This window comes from Musa acuminata, chromosome BXJ3-4 (assembly GCF_036884655.1).
Source record: "Musa acuminata AAA Group cultivar baxijiao chromosome BXJ3-4, Cavendish_Baxijiao_AAA, whole genome shotgun sequence".
Lineage (NCBI taxonomy): Eukaryota > Viridiplantae > Streptophyta > Magnoliopsida > Zingiberales > Musaceae > Musa > Musa acuminata.
This window is the reverse complement of record NC_088352.1, coordinates 43,532,096-43,553,289: the sequence shown is the minus strand read 5'-3', so window position 1 is coordinate 43,553,289 and position 21,194 is coordinate 43,532,096. Positions and strand designations below refer to the sequence as shown.

General features: G+C 40.4%; 4 protein-coding genes across 4 annotated transcripts; 2 read left to right on the top strand and 2 right to left on the bottom strand.

The window, feature by feature from the left end:
* Window positions 1-1,106: 1,106 nt before the first annotated feature.
* On the bottom strand, window positions 1,107-4,364 carry LOC135635661 (phenylcoumaran benzylic ether reductase Pyrc5-like). Its single transcript, XM_065146898.1, has 5 exons — window positions 3,953-4,364; window positions 3,734-3,871; window positions 1,838-2,075; window positions 1,529-1,732; window positions 1,107-1,452 (listed from the first exon to the last, which is right to left on the bottom strand). Exons 1-5 carry the CDS (start codon window positions 4,139-4,141, stop codon window positions 1,286-1,288), a joined length of 936 nt encoding a protein of 311 aa, XP_065002970.1. The 5' UTR covers window positions 4,142-4,364; the 3' UTR covers window positions 1,107-1,285.
* A 1,258-nt stretch (window positions 4,365-5,622) lies between these two features.
* Window positions 5,623-7,628, top strand: LOC135635636 (polygalacturonase At1g48100-like). Its single transcript, XM_065146857.1, has 6 exons — window positions 5,623-5,998; window positions 6,121-6,249; window positions 6,321-6,524; window positions 6,609-6,816; window positions 6,949-7,139; window positions 7,236-7,628. Exons 1-6 carry the CDS (start codon window positions 5,666-5,668, stop codon window positions 7,593-7,595), a joined length of 1,425 nt encoding a protein of 474 aa, XP_065002929.1. The 5' UTR covers window positions 5,623-5,665; the 3' UTR covers window positions 7,596-7,628.
* Window positions 7,629-9,748: 2,120 nt separating this feature from the next.
* On the top strand, window positions 9,749-13,578 carry LOC135636132 (PWWP domain-containing protein 3-like). Its single transcript, XM_065147720.1, has 2 exons — window positions 9,749-13,365; window positions 13,464-13,578. Exon 1 carries the CDS (start codon window positions 10,015-10,017, stop codon window positions 12,421-12,423), a length of 2,409 nt encoding a protein of 802 aa, XP_065003792.1. The 5' UTR covers window positions 9,749-10,014; the 3' UTR covers window positions 12,424-13,365; window positions 13,464-13,578.
* Window positions 13,579-16,084: 2,506 nt separating this feature from the next.
* On the bottom strand, window positions 16,085-17,682 carry LOC103982815 (caffeic acid 3-O-methyltransferase). Its single transcript, XM_009399849.3, has 4 exons — window positions 17,194-17,682; window positions 16,808-17,118; window positions 16,661-16,725; window positions 16,085-16,594 (listed from the first exon to the last, which is right to left on the bottom strand). Exons 1-4 carry the CDS (start codon window positions 17,607-17,609, stop codon window positions 16,301-16,303), a joined length of 1,086 nt encoding a protein of 361 aa, XP_009398124.2. The 5' UTR covers window positions 17,610-17,682; the 3' UTR covers window positions 16,085-16,300.
* Between the last annotated feature and the right edge of the window lie 3,512 nt (window positions 17,683-21,194).

Here is a 21,194-nt window from a genome sequence, read left to right as displayed (position 1 = left end):
TACAATTGAGATATGCCTCCTAGAGGTTATGCTTTGGTCATCTTCTTCTGGGCTCTGCTCACCGTCATCACCCCGACTCTCATCTTCCTGTCAGCTTCAGGAAAACAAAGTCACCACACCACAGGTTAGATCATATGATTTCATCGAGGACAAGTAGGAATGCTGAACTCTTTTTCTGTCAGAGTCTTCTTAGTATGGAAACTAAAATCGCCTACATTTTATCTGATAGGCGAGGCGATTTATGATCCGAAGATTAGTCGGAGAATGATGGTGGGCATCATAGAGAACGGGCCATTGAAGAACATCGTATCGAGGACAGCAGCACAAGCACCGACGCTGGCGCCAGCGCCAGCGCCAGCTCTTGTGACAGGGAATGACCGCTTAGCTAACAGGACATCGATAGTTTGATTCATTGTATGGTGATCCACTGGCATGATATGTTCATAAAAGAGGGTGAATGAAGCGATCGTATGCCACTCTCTACAGAGAAAGATTTTTGTCCCTGCATTTGAGGCAACAATTTCTGTTTAAGTTCCATCAAATCGATCTACCTTTTGCCCCCTTTCAAATCATGGCTTTTGCTTTCTCCTCATAAAGATCTGTGGTGGTGTGTTCTTTTGGGTTTTTCGTATGGACTAATTTGTACGACAGTTTCTCTCGGAGTTGTGCTCTCGAATTGGAAGCGGTGATTAGAGTCATTACAAATAGCCAATCGAGAACATAGTTCTGTAAGGAGGGCAGATGGCATCGAGTTAAGGATTGTGTTTACTACCAACAAAGCAGAAGTGAACTCTCAGACCACCATTGGATTAATTCACACGATAAATCTATCACGTCAGCCATAACTAAATGAAAAATATTTTCTGAACATTTTTAATTAAAAGAAAACAAATGTTGTCCATAAAAAAGAGCCATGGATGTGACTTTGCAAGTCGAATTCTCTCTTCTTACTCTTTGACCTATCCACCGTTGTGTTATTGACTCGACCACTTGGGAAACTTTTTCAGCATCGATCCATTTTTTTGTCTAGGAGAGAGGCCTTCGATAGTTCGGCAACACAATGAAGTGCTCATGGTAGGGGCAATGCCATTTTCTCTTCGCACAAATTGAACTAATCATCTTTCCGACATAATTCAACTATTCTTTTAGTTCAATCATTTAAACAACAAAGAGACATACATACGATCATTATGTATTGACATCACACCAATTAATACGCCACACAAACTCATCATAGTGATTAATTTGCATTCCTAAGTGGCTATTGGGGATCGACGACGTGCTCTCAGAGGAAGCGGTCTAGGTATTCATCCACGGTAGTGTATTTTACGTCAGGGTAGAGCATCGAAGTCTCGACCCCAAAGGATGGCTCGATCTCAAAGTTGGTTTGGTCCCCATTGACAAAGGATGAGTGTGAAATAGCAAGTATGATGTTCAATGGCATTGGCGATTCTGAAAGAAATTAACAATCATGTTAGTAGATGATCTCTAGTTGTGAACATTTCTTTGCACAAAATAAGTCCATCACCTTGGATTTGCTTCAAAACATCTTCTTCAGAGACATAAACCCTCTCAAAAGTCTTGCCGACTTTCCTCTCCCAAAGGGAAACAAGCTCATTGTGAGATAAGATGTTGGCGGGTGGTCTCGAATATAGAATCTTGTTCAAGGTTCTTGGATCGTCCACTGCATTTATTGTATATGCGCCGATGTTGTCTTCATCAAGAAAGATAGCTGTTGTAGGAAGAAAAAAAAAAAAACAACACCATTTGAAGTCGAACCATTAGATCGGAACAAAAATGCTTGGTTTTGGCACCAAAAGACTGGTGAATGAGTTACCTTTCGTGTTCCCGTCACCCAAGATGACAACCTTATCTGTGGGAAGTCCACTAGCTCCTGCCTGTGCCAACTTTGGGAGGAAGTACCCAGCAAAAAAGTTGCAAGACACATAGGTATAAGGGATGCCTGCTGCCTCGACAGACCTTCGAATCTGCACCTTGATCGCATACATCGACTTTGCTGGCTCCACGGCATGGATTCGGTCTGGATCATTGCCAAACTCTGATGGAATGAACCTCTGAAAACTCATCCATTATGCAAATACTCATCATGGAATTATTACAAGCCAAATAATGACATGCATCCAATTTTCTAGATACTGAAAACACTCCTAGTAATTTAACCTCAGCCATGAACCAATACATAACCGACCGGCCAATGTGTAAATCAAACAAGATGGCCCTGCTAGTGGACTGTTTGAACAGCCATTGCTTTGTTATGTGTTGGTCTCGGCAAACAAGTGATGCAATGCAGACTTATTTGCAAAAGGGGTCATAAAAGTACTTGCAATGAAGGTCATGACATCAAATATCTTCTGATCTTGGACATACGAGACCCAAAAAAAAGGCCATAGAAAAACATCAAAAATTTGGTTTATCAACGATATATAAGAAGCTTCAATTAAAACAAGCAGTATTATCTATTGGAGCTGCAGCCATCCATTCTGTTTCCTAAGATTCTATGATAATTCCCCTAGAAAATAAAGATTCTATGACATTTTTACCAGATAAAATCCTTTTCTATTAATATTACATGTAACTCACATGCACAACATTATGAGAGAATGAATGCACTGTCAATGATTTAGCCATTCCATGGTATATTTTCTTATAGACAAATTTTGATATTTATGTATATGGAAGTGAAACAGACAATAATGAACACTAATTGGATACAATACATCGATGGACTTTAAGGCACACTACCATTGTTGCGTTTGCTTTAAGACAAAAGTATGCAATCAACACACGAGCCTCTAAGCACATGGATGCAACAGTGTTTGATTATGTCTCGAGTGTTTCATCTGCATGTTTTGCAGATGAAGCACATCAATACCACGGAAAAAGAATCCGAACCGACTCCACTAGGTGATTATATATCCTCTACAGGACAGGCACGTTAGCAGCTCCGACCATAAAACAAAATCAAAAGACGTTTTCAGCTACAACCAGCATGGAGTATCTAAGTGCTTGAAATTCCTTTAAAGAATCATGCCACTAAAAAGATCAAAGCCCAAGCTCTGAATTTGTGAAACTCTAATGATTGAGAACTTGTGAATGCTTGATCTCCTGGATGCCATTATTGATCTTTTGAGTATCAACTAGAATGAGTCATAATCCACATCCCACATGATCATGATGGTGGAAATCTGTCTTTAGCCCAAGACAATTAACGACACGGCAATTGATTTTCTGCTAATATCAAAATGACTAAGATCAGTCACCAAAAGGCGTAATCAATTCACAGTATGGGAGGGACCTAAAAATTGGGCTCTGCTTAGGTCGGAAATGTATGCAAAATCTTCCAAGCCTCTTGGGCACATCATCGGAGAGATGACCATTGTCTATTAGCACCTCTTATTCTATCATACACATTGGCCATAGTGTCACAGAAGATATTAGATCTCCAGGCTCGTCACCCATCCACCGTTTCAGAATGGTATATGAAGACTCTTGCACATACTGTTTGATCTAAATCACGTAATTACAAGGACAGACAGGGCTTTCCTGCTTCATCGTTCACAATGCTTCCTTCCCCTTTCCGGTTTCTAGGACTTCCATCAAGACACATAAGAATACCTCTGTCACTCCTCGCCACTGTCGTCTACAATGGTTCCCCTTTCCGATTCCTAGGACTTCATCATAATACATAAGAAGAGAGGAGGAAAAGGCGCACCTTAATGTGTCCTCCGGCATCCTTAATGGCGTCGATGATCTTGGTCTGATCCTTCAACTGCCGGGAGCCGACGGCGGAGATCACCACGTCCACCTGCTGGATCGCCCTCACCAGGCTGTCGGGATCATGCAGATCCCCCTACCAGTCAAAGAAGAGGACAGCACGCTTATCAGAGTCTTCAAGAGGAAAAAATAATTCCCGCCTAGGACAGAAGATTACCTGGAGGAAGGTGACGCCGGCGGCCTGGAAGTCGTGGAGGAGCTTGGCCTTGGCGGGTTGGTCGGCGGGTGCGGTGGTGCTCCGGACGAGGGCGAAAGTGGGGTGCCCGGACCGCGCACTCGCCGCCACGATGAACTTGCCGATGTACCCCGTACCGCCAATGATCAGGATCTTGCTCTTCTCCGCCATCCTCTTCTGAGATCGACGAGTATATGGCGCTCACTGTTGGGCGGCGTCCGGTGGAGGAGGATGGGCGGAGAACCGTGAACTGATCTATTTATCGCAGATTAATTAGTAGGGTTCGCTAGTCTGGCCGAAATTACCGTACCTGCCATTCTTGCGTTCTTTATGAGAAAGCTCAGAAGTTGGAGGAGCTTATTGCAGTCTTAGGATAAGCAGAACCAAAGTTGGAGGTCGTAACCAGAGAAGTTGGAGATTATTGCAGTGTGTATATATATATATAATAATAATAATAATAATAATTTAATTTCAAAACTTGCAGAATTTAATTTTTTATTTCTTCTTATATGTTTGATTGTTGATTAGTATGCCATATGGATGGTCAAAATTCGAGTTAGCAAAAGAAATACAAACCTAATCATGACCATACATCGGCTGCAGAACTCGAGGTTAAAAGGAGGTAGCTTACCCTCCTTATGTCGATCTAAGCTCTGGTACTGTTGTACACACATAGGTAGATGCCAGCTTCCACTTCATCAGCAAGCATAAGCACAAAACAAGCAACTCACTGTTCCAACTATTTCGACTCATTGTATCAGTTCCTTGAACAAGAGGTCAGTCTCTGGGTGAACAAGATATTGTCTCCTGCCGCCGTGCAACTTGAATACATTTTAGGTCACCAAATTGGATGAAGTAGCTCCGCATACACATGCGCATCTGCTGCCAGATGACATGTTGATGATAAGAAATCACGTTGGTGCTCGGGACGAGTTTTGGATTCTTCGATCCATGCTAATTGAGGATGTTGCGATGAAGTCTCTCAGTAGTTCTTGTCGCACAAGCGACGACCGCATGCCAACGTACTGCGGAAACTAAATGCAAAAGCAAGCATGACGTATATTAATATGTATGCTGTGTTTATGGAACCATGCATTGCGTCCCCTGTTGTCAGCCTTCCCCAGCCTGGAGTTCTTAGGCTTATTCAGTGGTCTTCAATGGAGATCTCCAGTGACTGAGCTTAGTTGCCGTCTCGTGATTGTTGTGGTTGTGGTCATATCAAGGAGTGATGCAGGCATCAGTTGTATCCTAAACCTCACCCGTGATCGTTGCTGTGATGAGACGGTATTGTACTGAATGAGCTGTATGTGGCTCACATTATTCATTTGGTCGTAAAGACAGAAATGCTATGCAGCAAATCTGCTTGTCTTGACCCTGAGAAACTTAGAGCATCACTGAAGATGAACCTAATATTTAATTCATCGTTTACTGTATCATAGGGGGATCCCTCGAGATCTCGATGCTATGGCTTACAGGAAACGAGAAAAAGATTATACATGACACTGCAATGAAATCAATGGAGACCAAACAAAGAATAAGACAAGGAATTCCTTGCAATGGACATCCCTTTTGTCGAGGAGAATGGCCGCTGCTATTAAAACCTTTCCTTCCTCCTTTCGTGGCAACAAACTTCGGTCTCTCCCTCTCTCACCCACAGCTTGATACAAGACTAGTAGGGGAAGAGAGAATAAAGGCATGGCCAGCCTTCGTTCAAGGGGCTCACTGACCACCCTCCTCCTCCTCCTCGTGCTCATGGCATGCTCATCCTTTGCCACCTGTGGTGCGACAAGGGACTGGCAACTCGACTCAAGTCAAGCAGGAAAGAAGGGAAATGGAAAGTCCGGCCACGGGAATCACGGCCACCCAAAACCGAAGCCTAAGCCATGCCCGACTCCGAAACCTAAACCCAAACCGAGCCCAACTCCACAGCCGAGTACCAGCCCGTCTCCACCGCCTCCCCAAGGAGGAGGCATGTTCATCGTGCTGGATTACGGAGCTGATGGCGATGGGGTAACCGATGACACCGAGGTAGGTGAAATGCTCGCTAGATTACAACTAATATTACTGATTTCTGGTCAGTTTTCGTACGTTATATGCCATTCCGATGTATGTAACTTATTCCACTTGGATTATGGTATCCGGCGATGCAGGCATTCCAGGCTGCATGGGCAGCTGCCTGTGACGGGGCTCCATCGAAAGTGATTGTTCCATCCAACTATGAGTTCCTCGTCGGTCCAATCTCATTCTCTGGCCCTTGCAAGTCCAACGTTGTGTTTCAGGTCAATTACATAACTTAGACAATTCTCCAAGATTGAAACTTTCAAGATTAAAACTATTAGAGGTTCTGCAGGTGGACGGCAGGATCATCGCTCCAAGTAGCGGCCGGAAAGCATGGAGCTCAGGTCTATTACAGTGGCTTGAATTCAGAGTGCTAAAAGGAATCAGAATTGAGGGCCGAGGCATCATCGAAGGTCAGGGCAGTGACTGGTGGAGCAACAGCTCGTCTCTGTTAGGCTCCGAGGTCAGCGGACAGTTGCCGCACGTCAAACCTACGGTAAGAACACGCCCAACCTAAAGCTTTTATCTTTTGAGTTACTACGGTGATAGATAGTAAATGCATTCTGGTATCTCATTGCAGGCTCTGAGGTTCTACGGAAGCTCTGATGTCACGGTGAGTGGCATTACAGTTCGGAACAGCCCGCAGGTCCATCTCAAGTTCGATAGCTGCCAAGCCGTCGAGGTCACCGGTGTCACCATCTCTTCCCCTGGAGACAGTCCCAACACTGACGGCATACATCTGCAGAACTCTGAGAACGTTTTCATCCATAACACCAACTTGAGCTGTGGTAATAATTCTAAAGCGTTTTAAGAAAATAAAGAAGAAAAACCTGAGAGGCAGCTAATGAGACAGATGCTGATGTTATTGGCCATTACATATCATACTGGCTAACACAGAGATACATGCGTCTGCTCGATAGGTGACGACTGCATCTCCATCCAGACCGGATGCTCCAACATCTTGGTACAGAACGTGAACTGCGGGCCAGGCCACGGGATCAGCATCGGAGGCCTCGGCAAGGCCGACACACAGGCTTCTGTATCCAATGTCACCGTTCAGAACGCCAACATCGTCGGCACAATGATCGGTGTCAGAATCAAGACTTGGCAGGTAGATCGATCGATATATCGATCTCCTCTGTTCTCTAAGACATGCATTCTTTACCTCTTTCGATACATCATGCTTCTCCTCTGTTGCTTGCGGCAGGGCGGATCAGGCTTCGTCAAGTGCATAAGATTCGCAAAGATCAAAGTCTCAAATGTAAAGACACCGATCGTCATCGACCAATTCTACTGCGACCACAGCGAATGCAAAAACCAGACTTCGGCGGTAGCATTGTCGGACATCACATACGATGGCATCGTGGGAACTTACACGGTCCAGCCAGTGTATTTAGCATGCAGCGACGGCAAGCCATGCCGCAACATTCATCTCACCGACATACAGCTTCAGTTGCTGAAACAACGGGGCCGCACCGACGATCCTTTCTGCTGGCAAGCCTACGGCGACCTGCAAGGCCCCATCGAACCACCCATCACCTGCTTGCGCAGCAAAAACAAAAGATAAAAATAGATGAAACTCGTCATTAATAAAATTGATTTAAATAATTAAAATTAGATGAAACAAAAGATAAAATTTTAGATTAATATGAATAAACGAGAGTGAGAAGATTTATTAGAATATAATAATGTTTTATTATTAAAAAATATATATATTTTTTAATCTTTTGACTAATATAAATATATATTTTTGAATGAATCCAAAGCACTTCTCGTTTTTTCTCTTATCTCTTTTTTACTTAAAATTCTATAGAAGGTCAATAAATGAGACGAAGACTTCGTTGATTAGAAAAGAAGAGACGACCAATAGATCAAAAAAAAAAAGACAAACATTGGAATAAATATTTCTAATCAACTTCTTCCTATTTTCAAAAGAAAAACATATCATTTTGGGTCATTAAAATGAGATATTTATTGATTTTATAAGGATTATAAAATTTTATAAAAAAATAATTTTATTGAGTATAATCTATCGGATCTTAATATTATTAATGATAAAAAAGATCAAATGAATGAGAATATATAAAAATGTGTAAGAGTTCTCTAGATGCTAAAGCAAAAGCCTAAAAAATATTAAAAAGTGGTTCAAGACATAAATAAGGTAAAAACTTTAAAGTTTCAAATTCTTCCATCTAAATTCGAAACTATGATGAAAAATTTTGAATCTATTATTGATTTTCTTCAAAAATCTCTTTTATTTTAAAACAAATTAGATCTTACAGTGAAAACCTAAAAGATCAAACTATAGTAAAAAAAATTAAAAGAGTTTATTTTAAAATTTGATATAAATTTTATTACTATAAGTGAATCAACATTATGACATAAAAGGTCATCTGAATTATGGTAGACTTGAATTGTTAAATCAAAAAAATATGATAGTTGGTTTACCTAATATTAAAAATAAAGATGTTATTTGTGAATCTTATATTTTTAAAAAATAATACAGAAATTCCTTTTAGACAAGTTATTATTGGAGAGCATAAGTTTCGTAAATATTGGAGAGCATAAAACATCAAAGAAAACGTTCACAGAGTTATGCTCTCCAATAATAACTTGTCTGAAAATTATCGGAGAGCATAAAGCCTCAAAGAAAATTTTGTAATCTTTCACAGATATATCAGTTTAGTGATTTTACTTGTTTTATCTTGAAACTTATTTGTTTTGAAGTTGCAACTTAGAAAGAAGTATATGTACAAGCAATAAATGACGAAATGTAAGCTATTGAAAAAGAAAACTTGAAAATTGATAGATTCATCCAAAAAAATAATAATTAGATTCAAATGAATACAAAAGTCAAATTTTAATAATGATGACCGGCTGCGAAAAGATACAGCCCATTTAGTTGCCTAAAGATATGCTCAAATTTTAGGTATCATTTTTTCAAAAAAAATTTCTTATGTTACTAGAATTAATATAATTACAACGGTATTAGCATTAGCAACCCAAAAAAAATTATTTCATTTATGAATTGATTGATAAAAAATAAATTTTAAATAGATTACTATAGTATCGAAGATCATCTTACCGATATTTTTACAAAAGCTTTGACGAAAAAAAAAAAAATCTTTTCCAAAGATAAATTTAAATTATAACTATTTTGAATTAAGAGAATATAATAAGATTAATTCAAATAGTTAGAATAAGATATAATAAAAAATAAAAATTTAGAGGAAGATAAATAGATAAGGATGCAACGATTTATTGGGATATGATGAATTTATTTATTATCTTAAAAAATTATATTTTATTATATATAATTTTTAACTAATATAGATATATATTTTTGAGTGAATCTAAAGTATTGTAGATTAAAAGTATATATATATATTTTATCTTCTTGTCTTTCTTGTATGCATATATAAGATCATATAGGTGATACAGTAGTCTGCCAGATTAGTTAAGGTTAAAATGGATTATTAGGTTGCAGAGGAAGGAGTATACAAGAGCTGCTCGTTCACACAGAAGAGTACAGTTCCATACGGATTTTGTGCTTGTAATTTCTTACGCGTTGCAAGCAACGACGCGGACATTCGTCCGTACAAGTGGGTCCCGGGGCACCCTTTCCTGCCTCGGGGTGGCCGAAGCGAAGGACCCCGGCGTGGCTGTCTTGAGGGGCCCCCGAGCAGCCTTCAGTTGCACAGGTTGGCCGCTGGCAACGCAGCAGGCAAGACAGGTAGAAGAAAGGAGAAGGGCACGAGTTAGCGCTCGAGTGGTATCTCCTCCGCTTCCCCTCCGACTCGTCACTTCGCCCGCGGTGGAGGGACCTGTCATTTTCTCACTGCGTTGTTTTCGTCCGTAATCCCGATCGACGTTAATTTTCCTTTTTTTTCCGAAAACTTCTTATCTATCAGGTAAGCGTCTCCTTCGTATCCATTTTCTCCTTTTTGCCTGCCGTCCTCTGCCCCAACTCCTCCTCCTCCCTGGAAATGAAAACCCTAGAGGCCAACGAATCTATGGCTGGCGAGCCGCTGGCCCAATCCCGGACTGAAGCTAAACCTGGGGTGGCTGTGCATGTTGGTGATGAGGGTGTGGGTTTAGGGTTGGCTAGCCGTGGGTCACCGGGGGAAATCGCTTTCGCCGTTGGTGATCTCGCGTGGGGGAAGACCAAGGGCCAACCGTGGTGGCCGGCGATGGTTTCTGATCCGTCCCGCGCGCTCGGCGACGCCAAGAAGGTTTACCGGAGGGATGTCTCCTTCTTCGTCACTTGCTTCGGTAGCGGCGCCTTTGCGTGGTGCGAGCCGGCCCAGCTGAAGCCCTTCGTCGAGGAGTTCCATCGCATGGCGAGGCAGAGCAGCTCGAAGGGCTTCGTCGGAGCCGTCGAGGGCGCCTTGAATGAGATGAGGCAGCGCCTCCAGTTGGCGCTTACTTGTTGCTGTGTTTCGCCGGAGGCCCGAGGGAAAAATGCTGGAGGTCCACCTGGGAGACTCCCGGTCACGAATTTCGAGCCTATCGAGTTCCTCGAGCACCTCCATGATGTGGCTTGTGATGTTCTGGCGGCCGATATGTTGGAAGTTGCAGCTCTCAAGAGTTGGACGATGGCTTTTGGGAAGGGGTGGACAGATGGTGCGCCTGGGTGCCATCCTCGCCGTCAGATAATGGAGCTGGTGGATAAGATCGATCTTGACGTGCCGCCAGGCGACTTTGGTGATGGCAATGAGGAGGGAGATGACGACTGTTGGATCACTGGAAGCAGGGTCGGAAAAGGTCTCAGGACATCACAAGGCAATATGCATAAAAGCCAGAAGAGAAGGAGCATGGCCGTGCTCATTGCCGAAACAGATTTGGATACAGTTGAGCTCAGCAACGGCGATGACCTTGAGGAGGAGGAGAAGGTAAAGGCAGCAAAGCACCAGATGAAGTCCGAGAATGAGGAAGATATGGTCACGGGTTGTGGTAGTATTAAAGCCCAAGAAGATCCCTGCTCAGGTAGGCGGGAGCGAAAGAGGAGCAAGTACTTGTCCCCTCCTTACACTTGTTTGGGTGCATATACCATGACTCTTGACTCACCAATGGGCACCGAGGTGAAGTCACCAAGGAAGGCTGATGAAGCCTCTAGGGACGTAAATTCTGATATCTCAGCAGTATTGAGATGCAACTCTGAGGCCTTTCAGAAGGAAGAGGATAATTGTAGTCCTGGTTTCAGCGTTGAGAACACATCTATGATAGAGATTCTTTTCGAGTTTCTTTGTACAGCAAAAAATCTGCTCCATTTAAAGTGGAATCGGTCAGCAAAAATGATTAAAGGCTTCTTCATTAAATATCGAAGCTCAATGTACTCTAGTGGATCTGACTTCTTAACATTCCAGAAACACGGTACGGACTGCTGCGATGGAAGTGGCCAATCCTCAAACAAGGTGACTATCAATACCAGCTCTGGAGTTGGAGAATGCGAGAATCATTGGTGGAATAGTAAAGGTGTTGCTATTTCAGAAGCAGAGACAGGTTTTGGTGCTGATACAAAAAGTCATTCTGAACAAGGCAAAGCTGGGAAGAAGAGGAAGATGAGATTGGATGAAGCTACCAGTGTATCACCAGCAAAGCTGGATCCTCAGGTCATAAACGTTCCAGTGGAGAGCAGATATGTGCATAAAAACATAAAGAACAAAGATGGAGCTACTGAAGAAAGTGTGGTACTGTGCCCTGAGCCTGTTAGTTGTTTGCAACCAGCTGAAGTAGGGAACACGATGAAGAAGGGCAAGGGAGTTGCTGATGGTCAAAAGGCTTTGAAACCTGGCCATGATCTTTCAGATAGGTCACAAGGAGGCAAATCTGGACGGAAGAGGAAGAAGAGCAAACCGGCAAATATTGGTGTACCTCTAGTTGATTTGGGCACGGGCATTATGAATGGTTTGGAGAAAGACATATGCAGGCAAAGTTACCCTGGAGCTCTTCTCTTGACTTTTGCCCATGGAGTTCCTCTTCCCTCCCAAAATGAACTAACTTCCGCTTTCCGCAAATATGGTGTCGTGATTGAATCAGAAACAGAGCTGCTAAAAGAGACCAATAGTGCACGTATTGTGTTTGCCAAAAGCACCGATGCAGAAAAAGCCTTTAATAGCTCAGATAAGACTGGTTATTTTAGGCCTCCATATGCTAGCTACTGTCTCTGCTGTCTACCGGCAATTGCATCCTCTCCTCATCCAGTGCCTCCACTTCCTTACATAAGGGAGGGTCTTGAAAGGATGATATCTACTTTGACTGCTACTTCATCATTGAAAGAGACAGGGACATCTGATGGAATGAAGCATGATGCAAGGGAAAATTTAGTTGGGGATATGGAGGGCCTACTGAAGAAGGTTAACACAATGCTAAGTGGGGCTGCCACTGGTACCTAATTTAACAATCATAATATCTGGTTCTAACCTCCCTTACCTCTGGCTTCAATGATCAGTCAGTGCAGCTGGTATTAGTATCATCTGCTTAATTTAGGTTGTTGAATGTTGAGTTATTCAGTGTACATGGGATCGGTACCACCTGCTTAATTTAGACTGCCAAATGTGAGCGTGATTTTTATTAGGTTCGCCTGCTTTATGTAGGTTGTGGAACGTTGACATATCGATGTTATGCTTAGCTTAGTTTCAATCATTAGTGTGCATCATAGACTTTTTCTTCTGTTTCCATCAGATAATGGACAACTTTTACCGTGGACATAGTTGGTTGTGAGTGATTTGACTTGGTTACTATTGTGTCGCTAACCTAGTTGCTTGCTTAACTATGATTAGTACCAGAGGGGCTTGACTGCATTGTTCTAGCAGATACAATTGGCTCATAAATGAAGGGGAAGGTGGTTGTGACCTAGTTGGTTGGGTGTTGGAATTTATTAACAAGGATTGTCAACCTAATTGAAAGAAAAAAAAAAGACCTATTTTTGGTGTTAATGGAGTTGAAAAGCTTGATAAATTTCGGTAAAGTTTCAGGGATAAAATTATTGTGAAGTATATTTTAACACATGCAAATTGCTTAGAAACCTTATTGGATCTTTACTTTTCACTAAATATGTAACATCTCAACAGTCTTGTAGTGGAGTTAGTGATGGTTGGATGAGTATGTAAGGCTAGATGGTTGGTTCAGCATGTCTATCGATCTGGGCGACTGCAAACTATCGAACTGCATTCTGAAGTTGGTCCAGTGCTTTGGTTTGGACTGCCACTGGAGTATCTTGGTGAGTGAACTGACTTGCTTTGTCTGGAACCCATGAGTCGGTCTGTAGCTTTATCGCTGTGCCAGTGCTCCCTCCATCACTTGTTTCTAACTATTTCATGGGAGTTTAATCTCAGGTAGTTCTTGCTCGATGTTGGATAGTTAGCTGTAATTTTGGTAATTTGCTGTTTGTGTCTGAAATTTTTTTATAGACAGTGTTTCATCAAAATTTCAGAAATGGAAGACAGGAGCACACTCTGCTTCTGCCTGTACTTTTTTGGTTAGGCTGGCCTCCACAGTGATCTGTTTCTTTCCAATACCTTTCGTTGTCAATCTTCACAAGGAACTCGGTAAGCAGGTTTTGTTATGGATCTCTATCTCTGGTCTTTGATGTGCTTCGTTATACATTGTAAACATGGGTTTCTTTAACAGAGTTCCACTTATAATGTTGTTTGCTCCATCTTTGACGCAGAGAGAGATACATTCGAGAATCCACATTTTGTGGCAGCCATGATCCAGAATCCAGGTAACAATTGTAAGAACAGACTTTGAGTATTTTGTAAGACAATTGTCTCTTCTGATAGTGTATGTAATATTTTTCATGTACGTTGGCATTTATTTACTCTCTATACGTATGTATCATTTGAATCATATCACAACCATCTCTTTTTACTGTGACACTATCAACCATCATTCCTCTTTATCATACCAACACTGTCCACTGTCCAACATAGCTGCTCCCACCTTGCCAGCACACAACGATGGATTCATATCAATATCTAACCTACATCAATGGGATTCATATCAAAGGCATACTAAAGAGATAATTAAACTTTTGAACAGATCTTTACAAAATATTTTATAGATGCATATAGTATTTTTCAGAACTAATTTTGTAAAAGGATTTTATAATATTTAAACCATAAAATAATTTGCAAGTCAATAATTACTTCAAATAATATTTGTAAGACAAAAAAAAAATACTTTTTGAATGGTTGCAAACCTATATAATGTATTTTTAATATTTTTAATAATAAAAATATTTTATAGATCAATCAAAAATCATGTAAGTCACACGAATATGTATCTTGATTCTCGACTGTTAAAACTGATATCATGATGAGAATCTTACATCTTTTTCTAAATCATACGAGGAATAAAAATTAAAATCATAAATAAAATCTTAGAATCTAATATTTTTGTCGCACTATCTGATAGGGTTTATGTTAACAATGATGATAAGTACTACTAAAAGAACATGGTGTTGGAGAGTGGCATCCCCTCCAACAAGCCACACCAGGATGGCGTCGTTTGAGTACCATCGTAGTGACCCATGGTTCAACAAGTTGTTCAACGATAGCATGAGGAGACTATCCACCGTCGTCATCAAGGTGTTTCGTCGACGTTGGTGGCGGCACCGACACAACCCTCCAAATATCACCTTCGAGCACCCTTGCATCAAGGGCATCAATTACAATCTCCCTCGTGTTATTTCCGAGGCATCATCTTACTCGATTAGATGCAACAAAATATACAGATCAATAGATAAGGATGAAAATATTATTGATTTCTTTCTTACTTCAAAAACTTATATTTTATTCTTTTAGTTAATATAAATAGTGTTTTTAGATGATTCTAAATTATTATAAATTTAAAGTACTTTTTGTTATTTTTATTATCTTCCATTCTAAAGTTACGTAGAGTAGAAAGTCAACATATGTGGTATCAAAAAACAAAAAAAAAGAGAGGATCAATAGATCCAGAAGGTGAAAAAAGCGAGAAGATGATAAGCATTGAAAATAGGTGAAAATTATTAATTTTGAGTCATTAAAATGATAACTTTATTTATTTTCTAAGGATTGAAAGTTTGATAGAAATTGATTTTGTTGAGTATGATCTATGAACTCCCAATATTACTGAAGATAAAAAAAATCAAATAAATGAGAAAAAAATATGCATGAGCCCTCTATATGTAACAAGTAATAAATGAGTTCTTAGTTTTTTAAATCATATCGACATCAATGTCAATAAGCTTGCAATGAATAAATGAGTTCCTATTTTTCCAAATCATATCGACATCAACATCAATCAAAGCTTGCAAACATTATTAAAAATTGTATTTGAATGTACAAACAAGATACAAATCTTAAGACTTCAAATTCATGGACATGAATTTGAAACTTGAAAGATTTTAAATTTATCATTATTATTTTTTCTCAAAATTTTCTTGTATTATGAGCCAACTAAGGTTTTATGATGATAACCTAAAAGATTAAATAGTAGCAAATTTTTTTTACAAAGTTTCTTTCTAAAATTTGATATGATTTTTACTATCATAGAAGAATATAAAGATACAAATACATTAGACTTGCTTTTAATTCATAAACAAAAGATGAATATATCCTAAGATGAAACTTCAAAACATGTTTATTAAATGAAAATAGATTAGAAGAAAGATGAAGAGAAAAATTTAGAAATCAAATCCCAACGAATAGAATGATTTGATGGATGCTCAAGGTAAAGGACGAGAGACTGATCAAACAAGAGAAACTCTAAAGGTAACAAAGAAATTCGTCAATGTTTTTATTTAAAAAATTAGATATATTAAAAAAATTATTGATTAAAAAAATCTAAATATTCCTCTTTTCTCCCATTGTAAAGATGTAAGTTTCATCTTCATTTAAAAAATTATATATATATGTATATATATATAATGTGATCCTATTTTATTCTGGAATCTTACAGATGCAAACGATGATATACAACATTCAAACATACGGTTTCGCTAACCAAAGTATATATACATATACATATTCGAGCATTTTATACATCCTGCAATATAGTACTTTTTTTTTTGTCTAGAGAATCAGAATTACTATCAAGGTATAGTTGACATCGTTTTACATATTTTGCAAGGGGTACATATGAGAATCCCAGCCCGAAATCACTACCCAAAGGAAGAACATTGACACAAGCAGGATGAGTTACGACTCATATACTTAAAGATACTCATAGACAAGTGTTTATATATATATATATATATATATATATATATATATATATATATACCCCTTACTTTTTGAATTCTATGACCCAAGTATACATGGAAATATAAGTAGATGTGAATCCAGAAAACCCTGCTTCCAGTGCGAGGGCCTCGAACTCCTTCTGTGTCCTTTCTTTTCCTCCAAGGAAAACCATCATATTGATGTCCAAATGGAACGCGCCTCGTAAGTTTAAGTTTGGCTCAGGAAGCAGTGGAAGCACATATTCTACCACTATCAGCTTACCTTTCTCTGGCAAAGCCTTCCAACAATTCTTTAGTAATTTAGAACATTGCTCGTCGTTCCAATCATGAAGAATCCACTGCACATTAACATTCATCTGTTACAACACTGTCACGGCTATCAGTAGTAATCAGTGGATTCTAACCTTCATAAAAATGGTGTCACTTTGTGGCACACTCACAAACATGTCTCCACTGACATGCTCGACGCCTGCTAGCAAAACAAGATCCATTTACGTATCATTGATATCTTTCTTCTGTTTGGTGACAAAGGAAATCGATCAACGGCGAACCTGGGAACGAGGGTGCCTCGGAGATGACATGAGGGAGGTCGAAGTTGATGCCCTTGATTTGGGGATGCCTGGAGGTGATCACGTGGAGGGCGGCGCCGGTGCCGCCGCCGACGTCGACGAGCACCTTGACGTCGTCGAAACCGCAGTAGATATCGAGCAGCTTCTTGGTGATGATGCTGGAGTGACTCCTCATGCATTCGTTGAACAGTTTGTTGAACCGGGGGTCGGTGCCGTTGTACTCGAACGCCGTCATACCGTATGCCTTGTGGAAGCAGGTGCCGCCCTCCAACACCGCATCCTTCAAGTAGTGCCTGCCAAGGATTTCATTAGCTGTTACACGACCATAGATTTCAGCTCTTACATAGTATATATAGTCCCCGAATTACCAGAAATCGATCATGACTTTATCCAGGCCAAACAAGCACAGAGGAGCCATGGACACACCATCCTCGTTCTCGGTTAAGTGCTTGCACACAGGCGCTGCGCCGTACTTCCGCAGAAGCTGGCCGGCGGCGCCAGGCTCGGCGGTGCAGCTGACGATGCGGTAGGCAGCGAGTATGCGGAGCATGCGGTCTACCATATCGGCCGCCTGCGGGTTCTGGGTGGGCAGCTGGGAGGCGACGTCGACGGCGCTCAGCTTGGCGCCGGGGCCGGCCTTGACGATGATCTCGAGGAGCCGGAGCTCGATGGCCGCCTTGAGGGTCATGGGGAGGGCCATGGCCATCACCAGCTGCACGGCATACAAGCTCGCCTCCTCGTCCTCCTCTGGTGACAGCTGCAGCACTTCCGTGTTGGATCCCATGCTTTCTAAGAGTTTGAGTAGGAAAGAGATGGAGCGGTGGTGGTAATGGTGGAGGAAGAGAGGAGAGGTTGGGCTTGGTGGAGGGGGAAGCTCTTGGCGAGGGATTTATAAGTGTCGAAGCGGTCAGCTCCCCCGCTAACAGAGAAGAATTCTGTGGTGAGGAGGAGCCACGAGATCTTACTACTGAAGGCATTGTCAACGCCGTACTCTCACAGCTACTTAGTATCTAAATCATTTGCTGCAATGTTAGTAATTTAGATTACATAAAAATAAACTCAGAATAGATTGCGTCAACAAACTGGAAACTGTCAACGATTATATGATAGAATTGGCGGATGTGAGATAAGCACGTTGAAAAAGCATGCACTTGCGCAACTTTTTAAGTCAACATTATTTTACTGGGGAAAATATAATCTACGTGAAAAAATATAATCTAAAGAAAGAATAGTTCGGATAGGACATCTGTTTGTGTGGGACCCATCTACATAAGCTAAATAATAACTCGGCACGATCTTCGCGTGGGTATTAACAATATATATATATATATTATATTTGTCAAAATATTAGAGGTGCATTGTTTGGTAAAAAAAAGGGTCCCTACTTGGCGGATTTGCTGACGCACATACAGATGAATTTGACATGGTGAGGTTTGAACAGGAAGGATGGAAATTGACTTGAGGGGCAAGGAGAGAGAGAGAGAGAGAGAGAGAGCGTGTGTAAACGGGGGAAGCAAAAAGTCTTGCTAGACACCGATAGAGGCAAGTGATTGATGGAATTGTAAGGTAAGGAAGGATGGTGACCGGTGAGTTCAACGCTTTGGATTGCTCAGTTATTTAAGAATTATTATTATTATTATTATTATTATTTTGGAATGGACTGTTCTGAATTTGTGGAACGATTTGATGATGTGATTTTACACTCACTACAACTATGTGAGTTTGGCTCGTTAACAAATTTTCTTTCTTTTATCGAAGTTTAATACCCTTAACCACGGGGATATATATATATATATATATATATAAAGTAAATTGAATAGTGTTTAGAAAAGATAAAGTTAAAAGAAAAGAAGAATCCATATTCACGTTTGATTTGATGTCATTAGAAGGAAAATTTCATCCTCATCAGAATGAGATACTATCAAGAAGTCTCCGTTTTTTAGGAAAAAATTTATCAAGTGAACGTTTGGGTCTTTAATGACCCGAATGTTAAACCACAAAATAACATGTTGAAAATGAGATAAAGTAAAGAAAAAAAAAGAGAGAGTAAATGAAAATTTTTAATTTTCTTTTGTTGCTTAATCTTAATAATTCTAAAAAAAATTAATTTTTTTAATATTAAAAAATATAAATAAATAAGATATATTGTGCGATCAGTGTGGTATGCTTTAATCTTGTTTAGTATAAATAAGATGTATTTGAATGAAACGGAGTGAACCAAGTTTTGAATAACCTTTCTTTAATCTAAACTTTCATTATCATATACATAGAATATAATATCCTATCCTAAGATTATGTGTTTATAACTTTGCACATGTATCTTAGTTTTATTCTTGAGAGTTTTTAGAAATTGCTCAAATATATAGTTGTAGACGTCTACAAATACTCACAGAGCTCTTATAAGAGATTTGTGTGAAGTTATATCTCATAAAAAAAAATATAATTTTAGATCTTTTTATGTTCTTCCTATCCCTCTACGTATAGTTACTAATTACCATAGGGATGGATTTAAAGTTATTCACCATAATAAATATATTATGTATTATGAAAGTGCTTATAACTATGCTTCTTGACTAACCAATCAACTTATTATTATCACATCAAAGCTCCTTTAAAAAGGTCATCGTGCCACACTTTTATGTAACTTTAATATGCTTACTATTTTCTGAATTTAATATAAGTTTTTTCATCGAAAATTCTATTTCAGCTCTTAAATCAATTGAAATAGGTGGCAAAGGTAATTAAACCAAAGATTAATTTGACAAAAATCTTTAAGCCATGATATCTAATGCAATCAATTTAACTTCTATGGTACTTTTAGCAATGATAGATTGCTTAATAGACTCTCAGGAGATAACACTATCACCTAAAATAAAGACACATCCTCATGTAGATTTAATCTCAAGAGAATAAAATTAAAATTAGTATACCAATATATATATATATCTTATAATTTTGGTAGCAAGTCCAAATTTCTCGATTAATTGGTGACTTTTTGGTGTAAAGTGATAGAACCGGACCTCCTCACCTTGGTCGTCGTATGTAAGGAAGCGGGCCATCTCAACCGGTGGCATCGCCCCATTTAAAAGCTGAGCTTGAAGTGTGGCCGATCTTGCTAGCGAGTTCGGTCTCTTCTCTCGCCTCCGATTCCTTCTGCTTCGAAATCCCCCACTCCTCTGACTCCACCACATCGAAGAGGCCGAAGCGGCTCAAGAGGGGTCGCATAGCCGGTGGCTCCTCCCCTTCCTCCTCCTCCATGTCAAAGTGGCCGAAGCGGCTCAGGATCAAGAATGGTTGCATCGCCCCGTGGCTCCTCCTTCTCCTTCTCCACACCGAAGAAGCCGAAGCGGCTCAAGATCAAGAAGAGTTGCATAGCTGGTGGCCCCGCTTCATCTTCTCCATATCAAAGAAGCCGAAGCAGTTCAAGATCAAGAAGGATTGCATCTTCCGCCCGGCGGCTCCTCCTCCACATCGAAGATGCCGATGGCTCAACTTCAGTAAGGGTTGCATCCATGGCGGCCCCACCTTGGCCGTCGTAAGTTCGAGAAGAGGCCGAAGCGGTTCAAGATCAAGAAGCGTTGCATAGCCGGCGGCCCCTCCTCCTCCTACTTCTCCATTTCGAAGATGCCGAAGCGGCTCATGATTAAGATGTGGAACGCCATCGCCCTTCGGTCCTGAGGTAATGCGTTCGCTAACCTTCTCCCTTGTGGATTATTTTGGGGTTGTATAGTCGCCGACCCATGATCTCTCCGTCCTCCTCACGAAGAACTGAAGCGGAACGTCGTCATTAGAGATCCGGCCATCCCCAACCCTCCCTCTCATGGATCGTTTTAGGGTTAGGGTTCTGTTTTCGGCTCCCTAACGCTGGAATCATCTGATCTGGTTGATCGGATCGACGCAGATATCGTAATGGATAACTGCTCCATTCGGTAGGAACCACACCATGGATATATGTCCGTGATTCCTCCTTCCTTTTTCACCTTCTTGATCTTTGCTTACATCTTAGGTTTAGAGTTAAAAGGTTTTCTGGTTTCTATGAGTATGATACAGTCGATTTTTTGAATCTTGAATGCATCGATTAACAGGCTACTCAATTCGGTGCGACGAAAGTGAGAAATGCATAGTTGACTGAGGGTATGTATGGTTCTTTCTCCCCAAATCTGAGAACATATTTTTACAATTAATGGGTTTCTTAGACATATTCATATTACAAGCTGCATTAGTCATAGTCATAATTCTGAAGGCTGGAGCTCATGACATGTATTAGTTTTCGAATTGCATTTTGTTTCATCACCATTCTATGATGATTTCGTAGCTGCAATTTTAGATCAATAATAGAAATGTAGCATTTTATTGTGCGATTATTATT

Bases quoted from the DNA above. Each gene is read 5' to 3' on its own strand.
- LOC135635661 (XM_065146898.1), bottom strand. From the start codon at position 4,141: ATGGCGGAGAAGAGCAAGATCCTGATCATTGGCGGTACGGGGTACATC. The intron at 3,872-3,952 runs GTAATCTTCTGT...TTTGACTGGTAG, and splicing joins CCGGCGTCACCTTCCTCCAG to GGGGATCTGCATGATCCCGA. The intron at 2,076-3,733 runs GTGCGCCTTTTC...ATGAGTTTTCAG, and splicing joins ATGCCGGAGGACACATTAAG to AGGTTCATTCCATCAGAGTT.
- LOC135635636 (XM_065146857.1), top strand. From the start codon at position 5,666: ATGGCCAGCCTTCGTTCAAGGGGCTCACTGACCACCCTCCTCCTCCTC. The intron at 5,999-6,120 runs GTAGGTGAAATG...CCGGCGATGCAG, and splicing joins GGGTAACCGATGACACCGAG to GCATTCCAGGCTGCATGGGC. The intron at 6,817-6,948 runs GTAATAATTCTA...TCTGCTCGATAG, and splicing joins TAACACCAACTTGAGCTGTG to GTGACGACTGCATCTCCATC.
- LOC135636132 (XM_065147720.1), top strand. From the start codon at position 10,015: ATGAAAACCCTAGAGGCCAACGAATCTATGGCTGGCGAGCCGCTGGCC.
- LOC103982815 (XM_009399849.3), bottom strand. From the start codon at position 17,609: ATGGGATCCAACACGGAAGTGCTGCAGCTGTCACCAGAGGAGGACGAG. The intron at 17,119-17,193 runs GTAATTCGGGGA...AATCCTTGGCAG, and splicing joins AAAGTCATGATCGATTTCTG to GCACTACTTGAAGGATGCGG. The intron at 16,595-16,660 runs GTTAGAATCCAC...GTTAATGTGCAG, and splicing joins GTGACACCATTTTTATGAAG to TGGATTCTTCATGATTGGAA.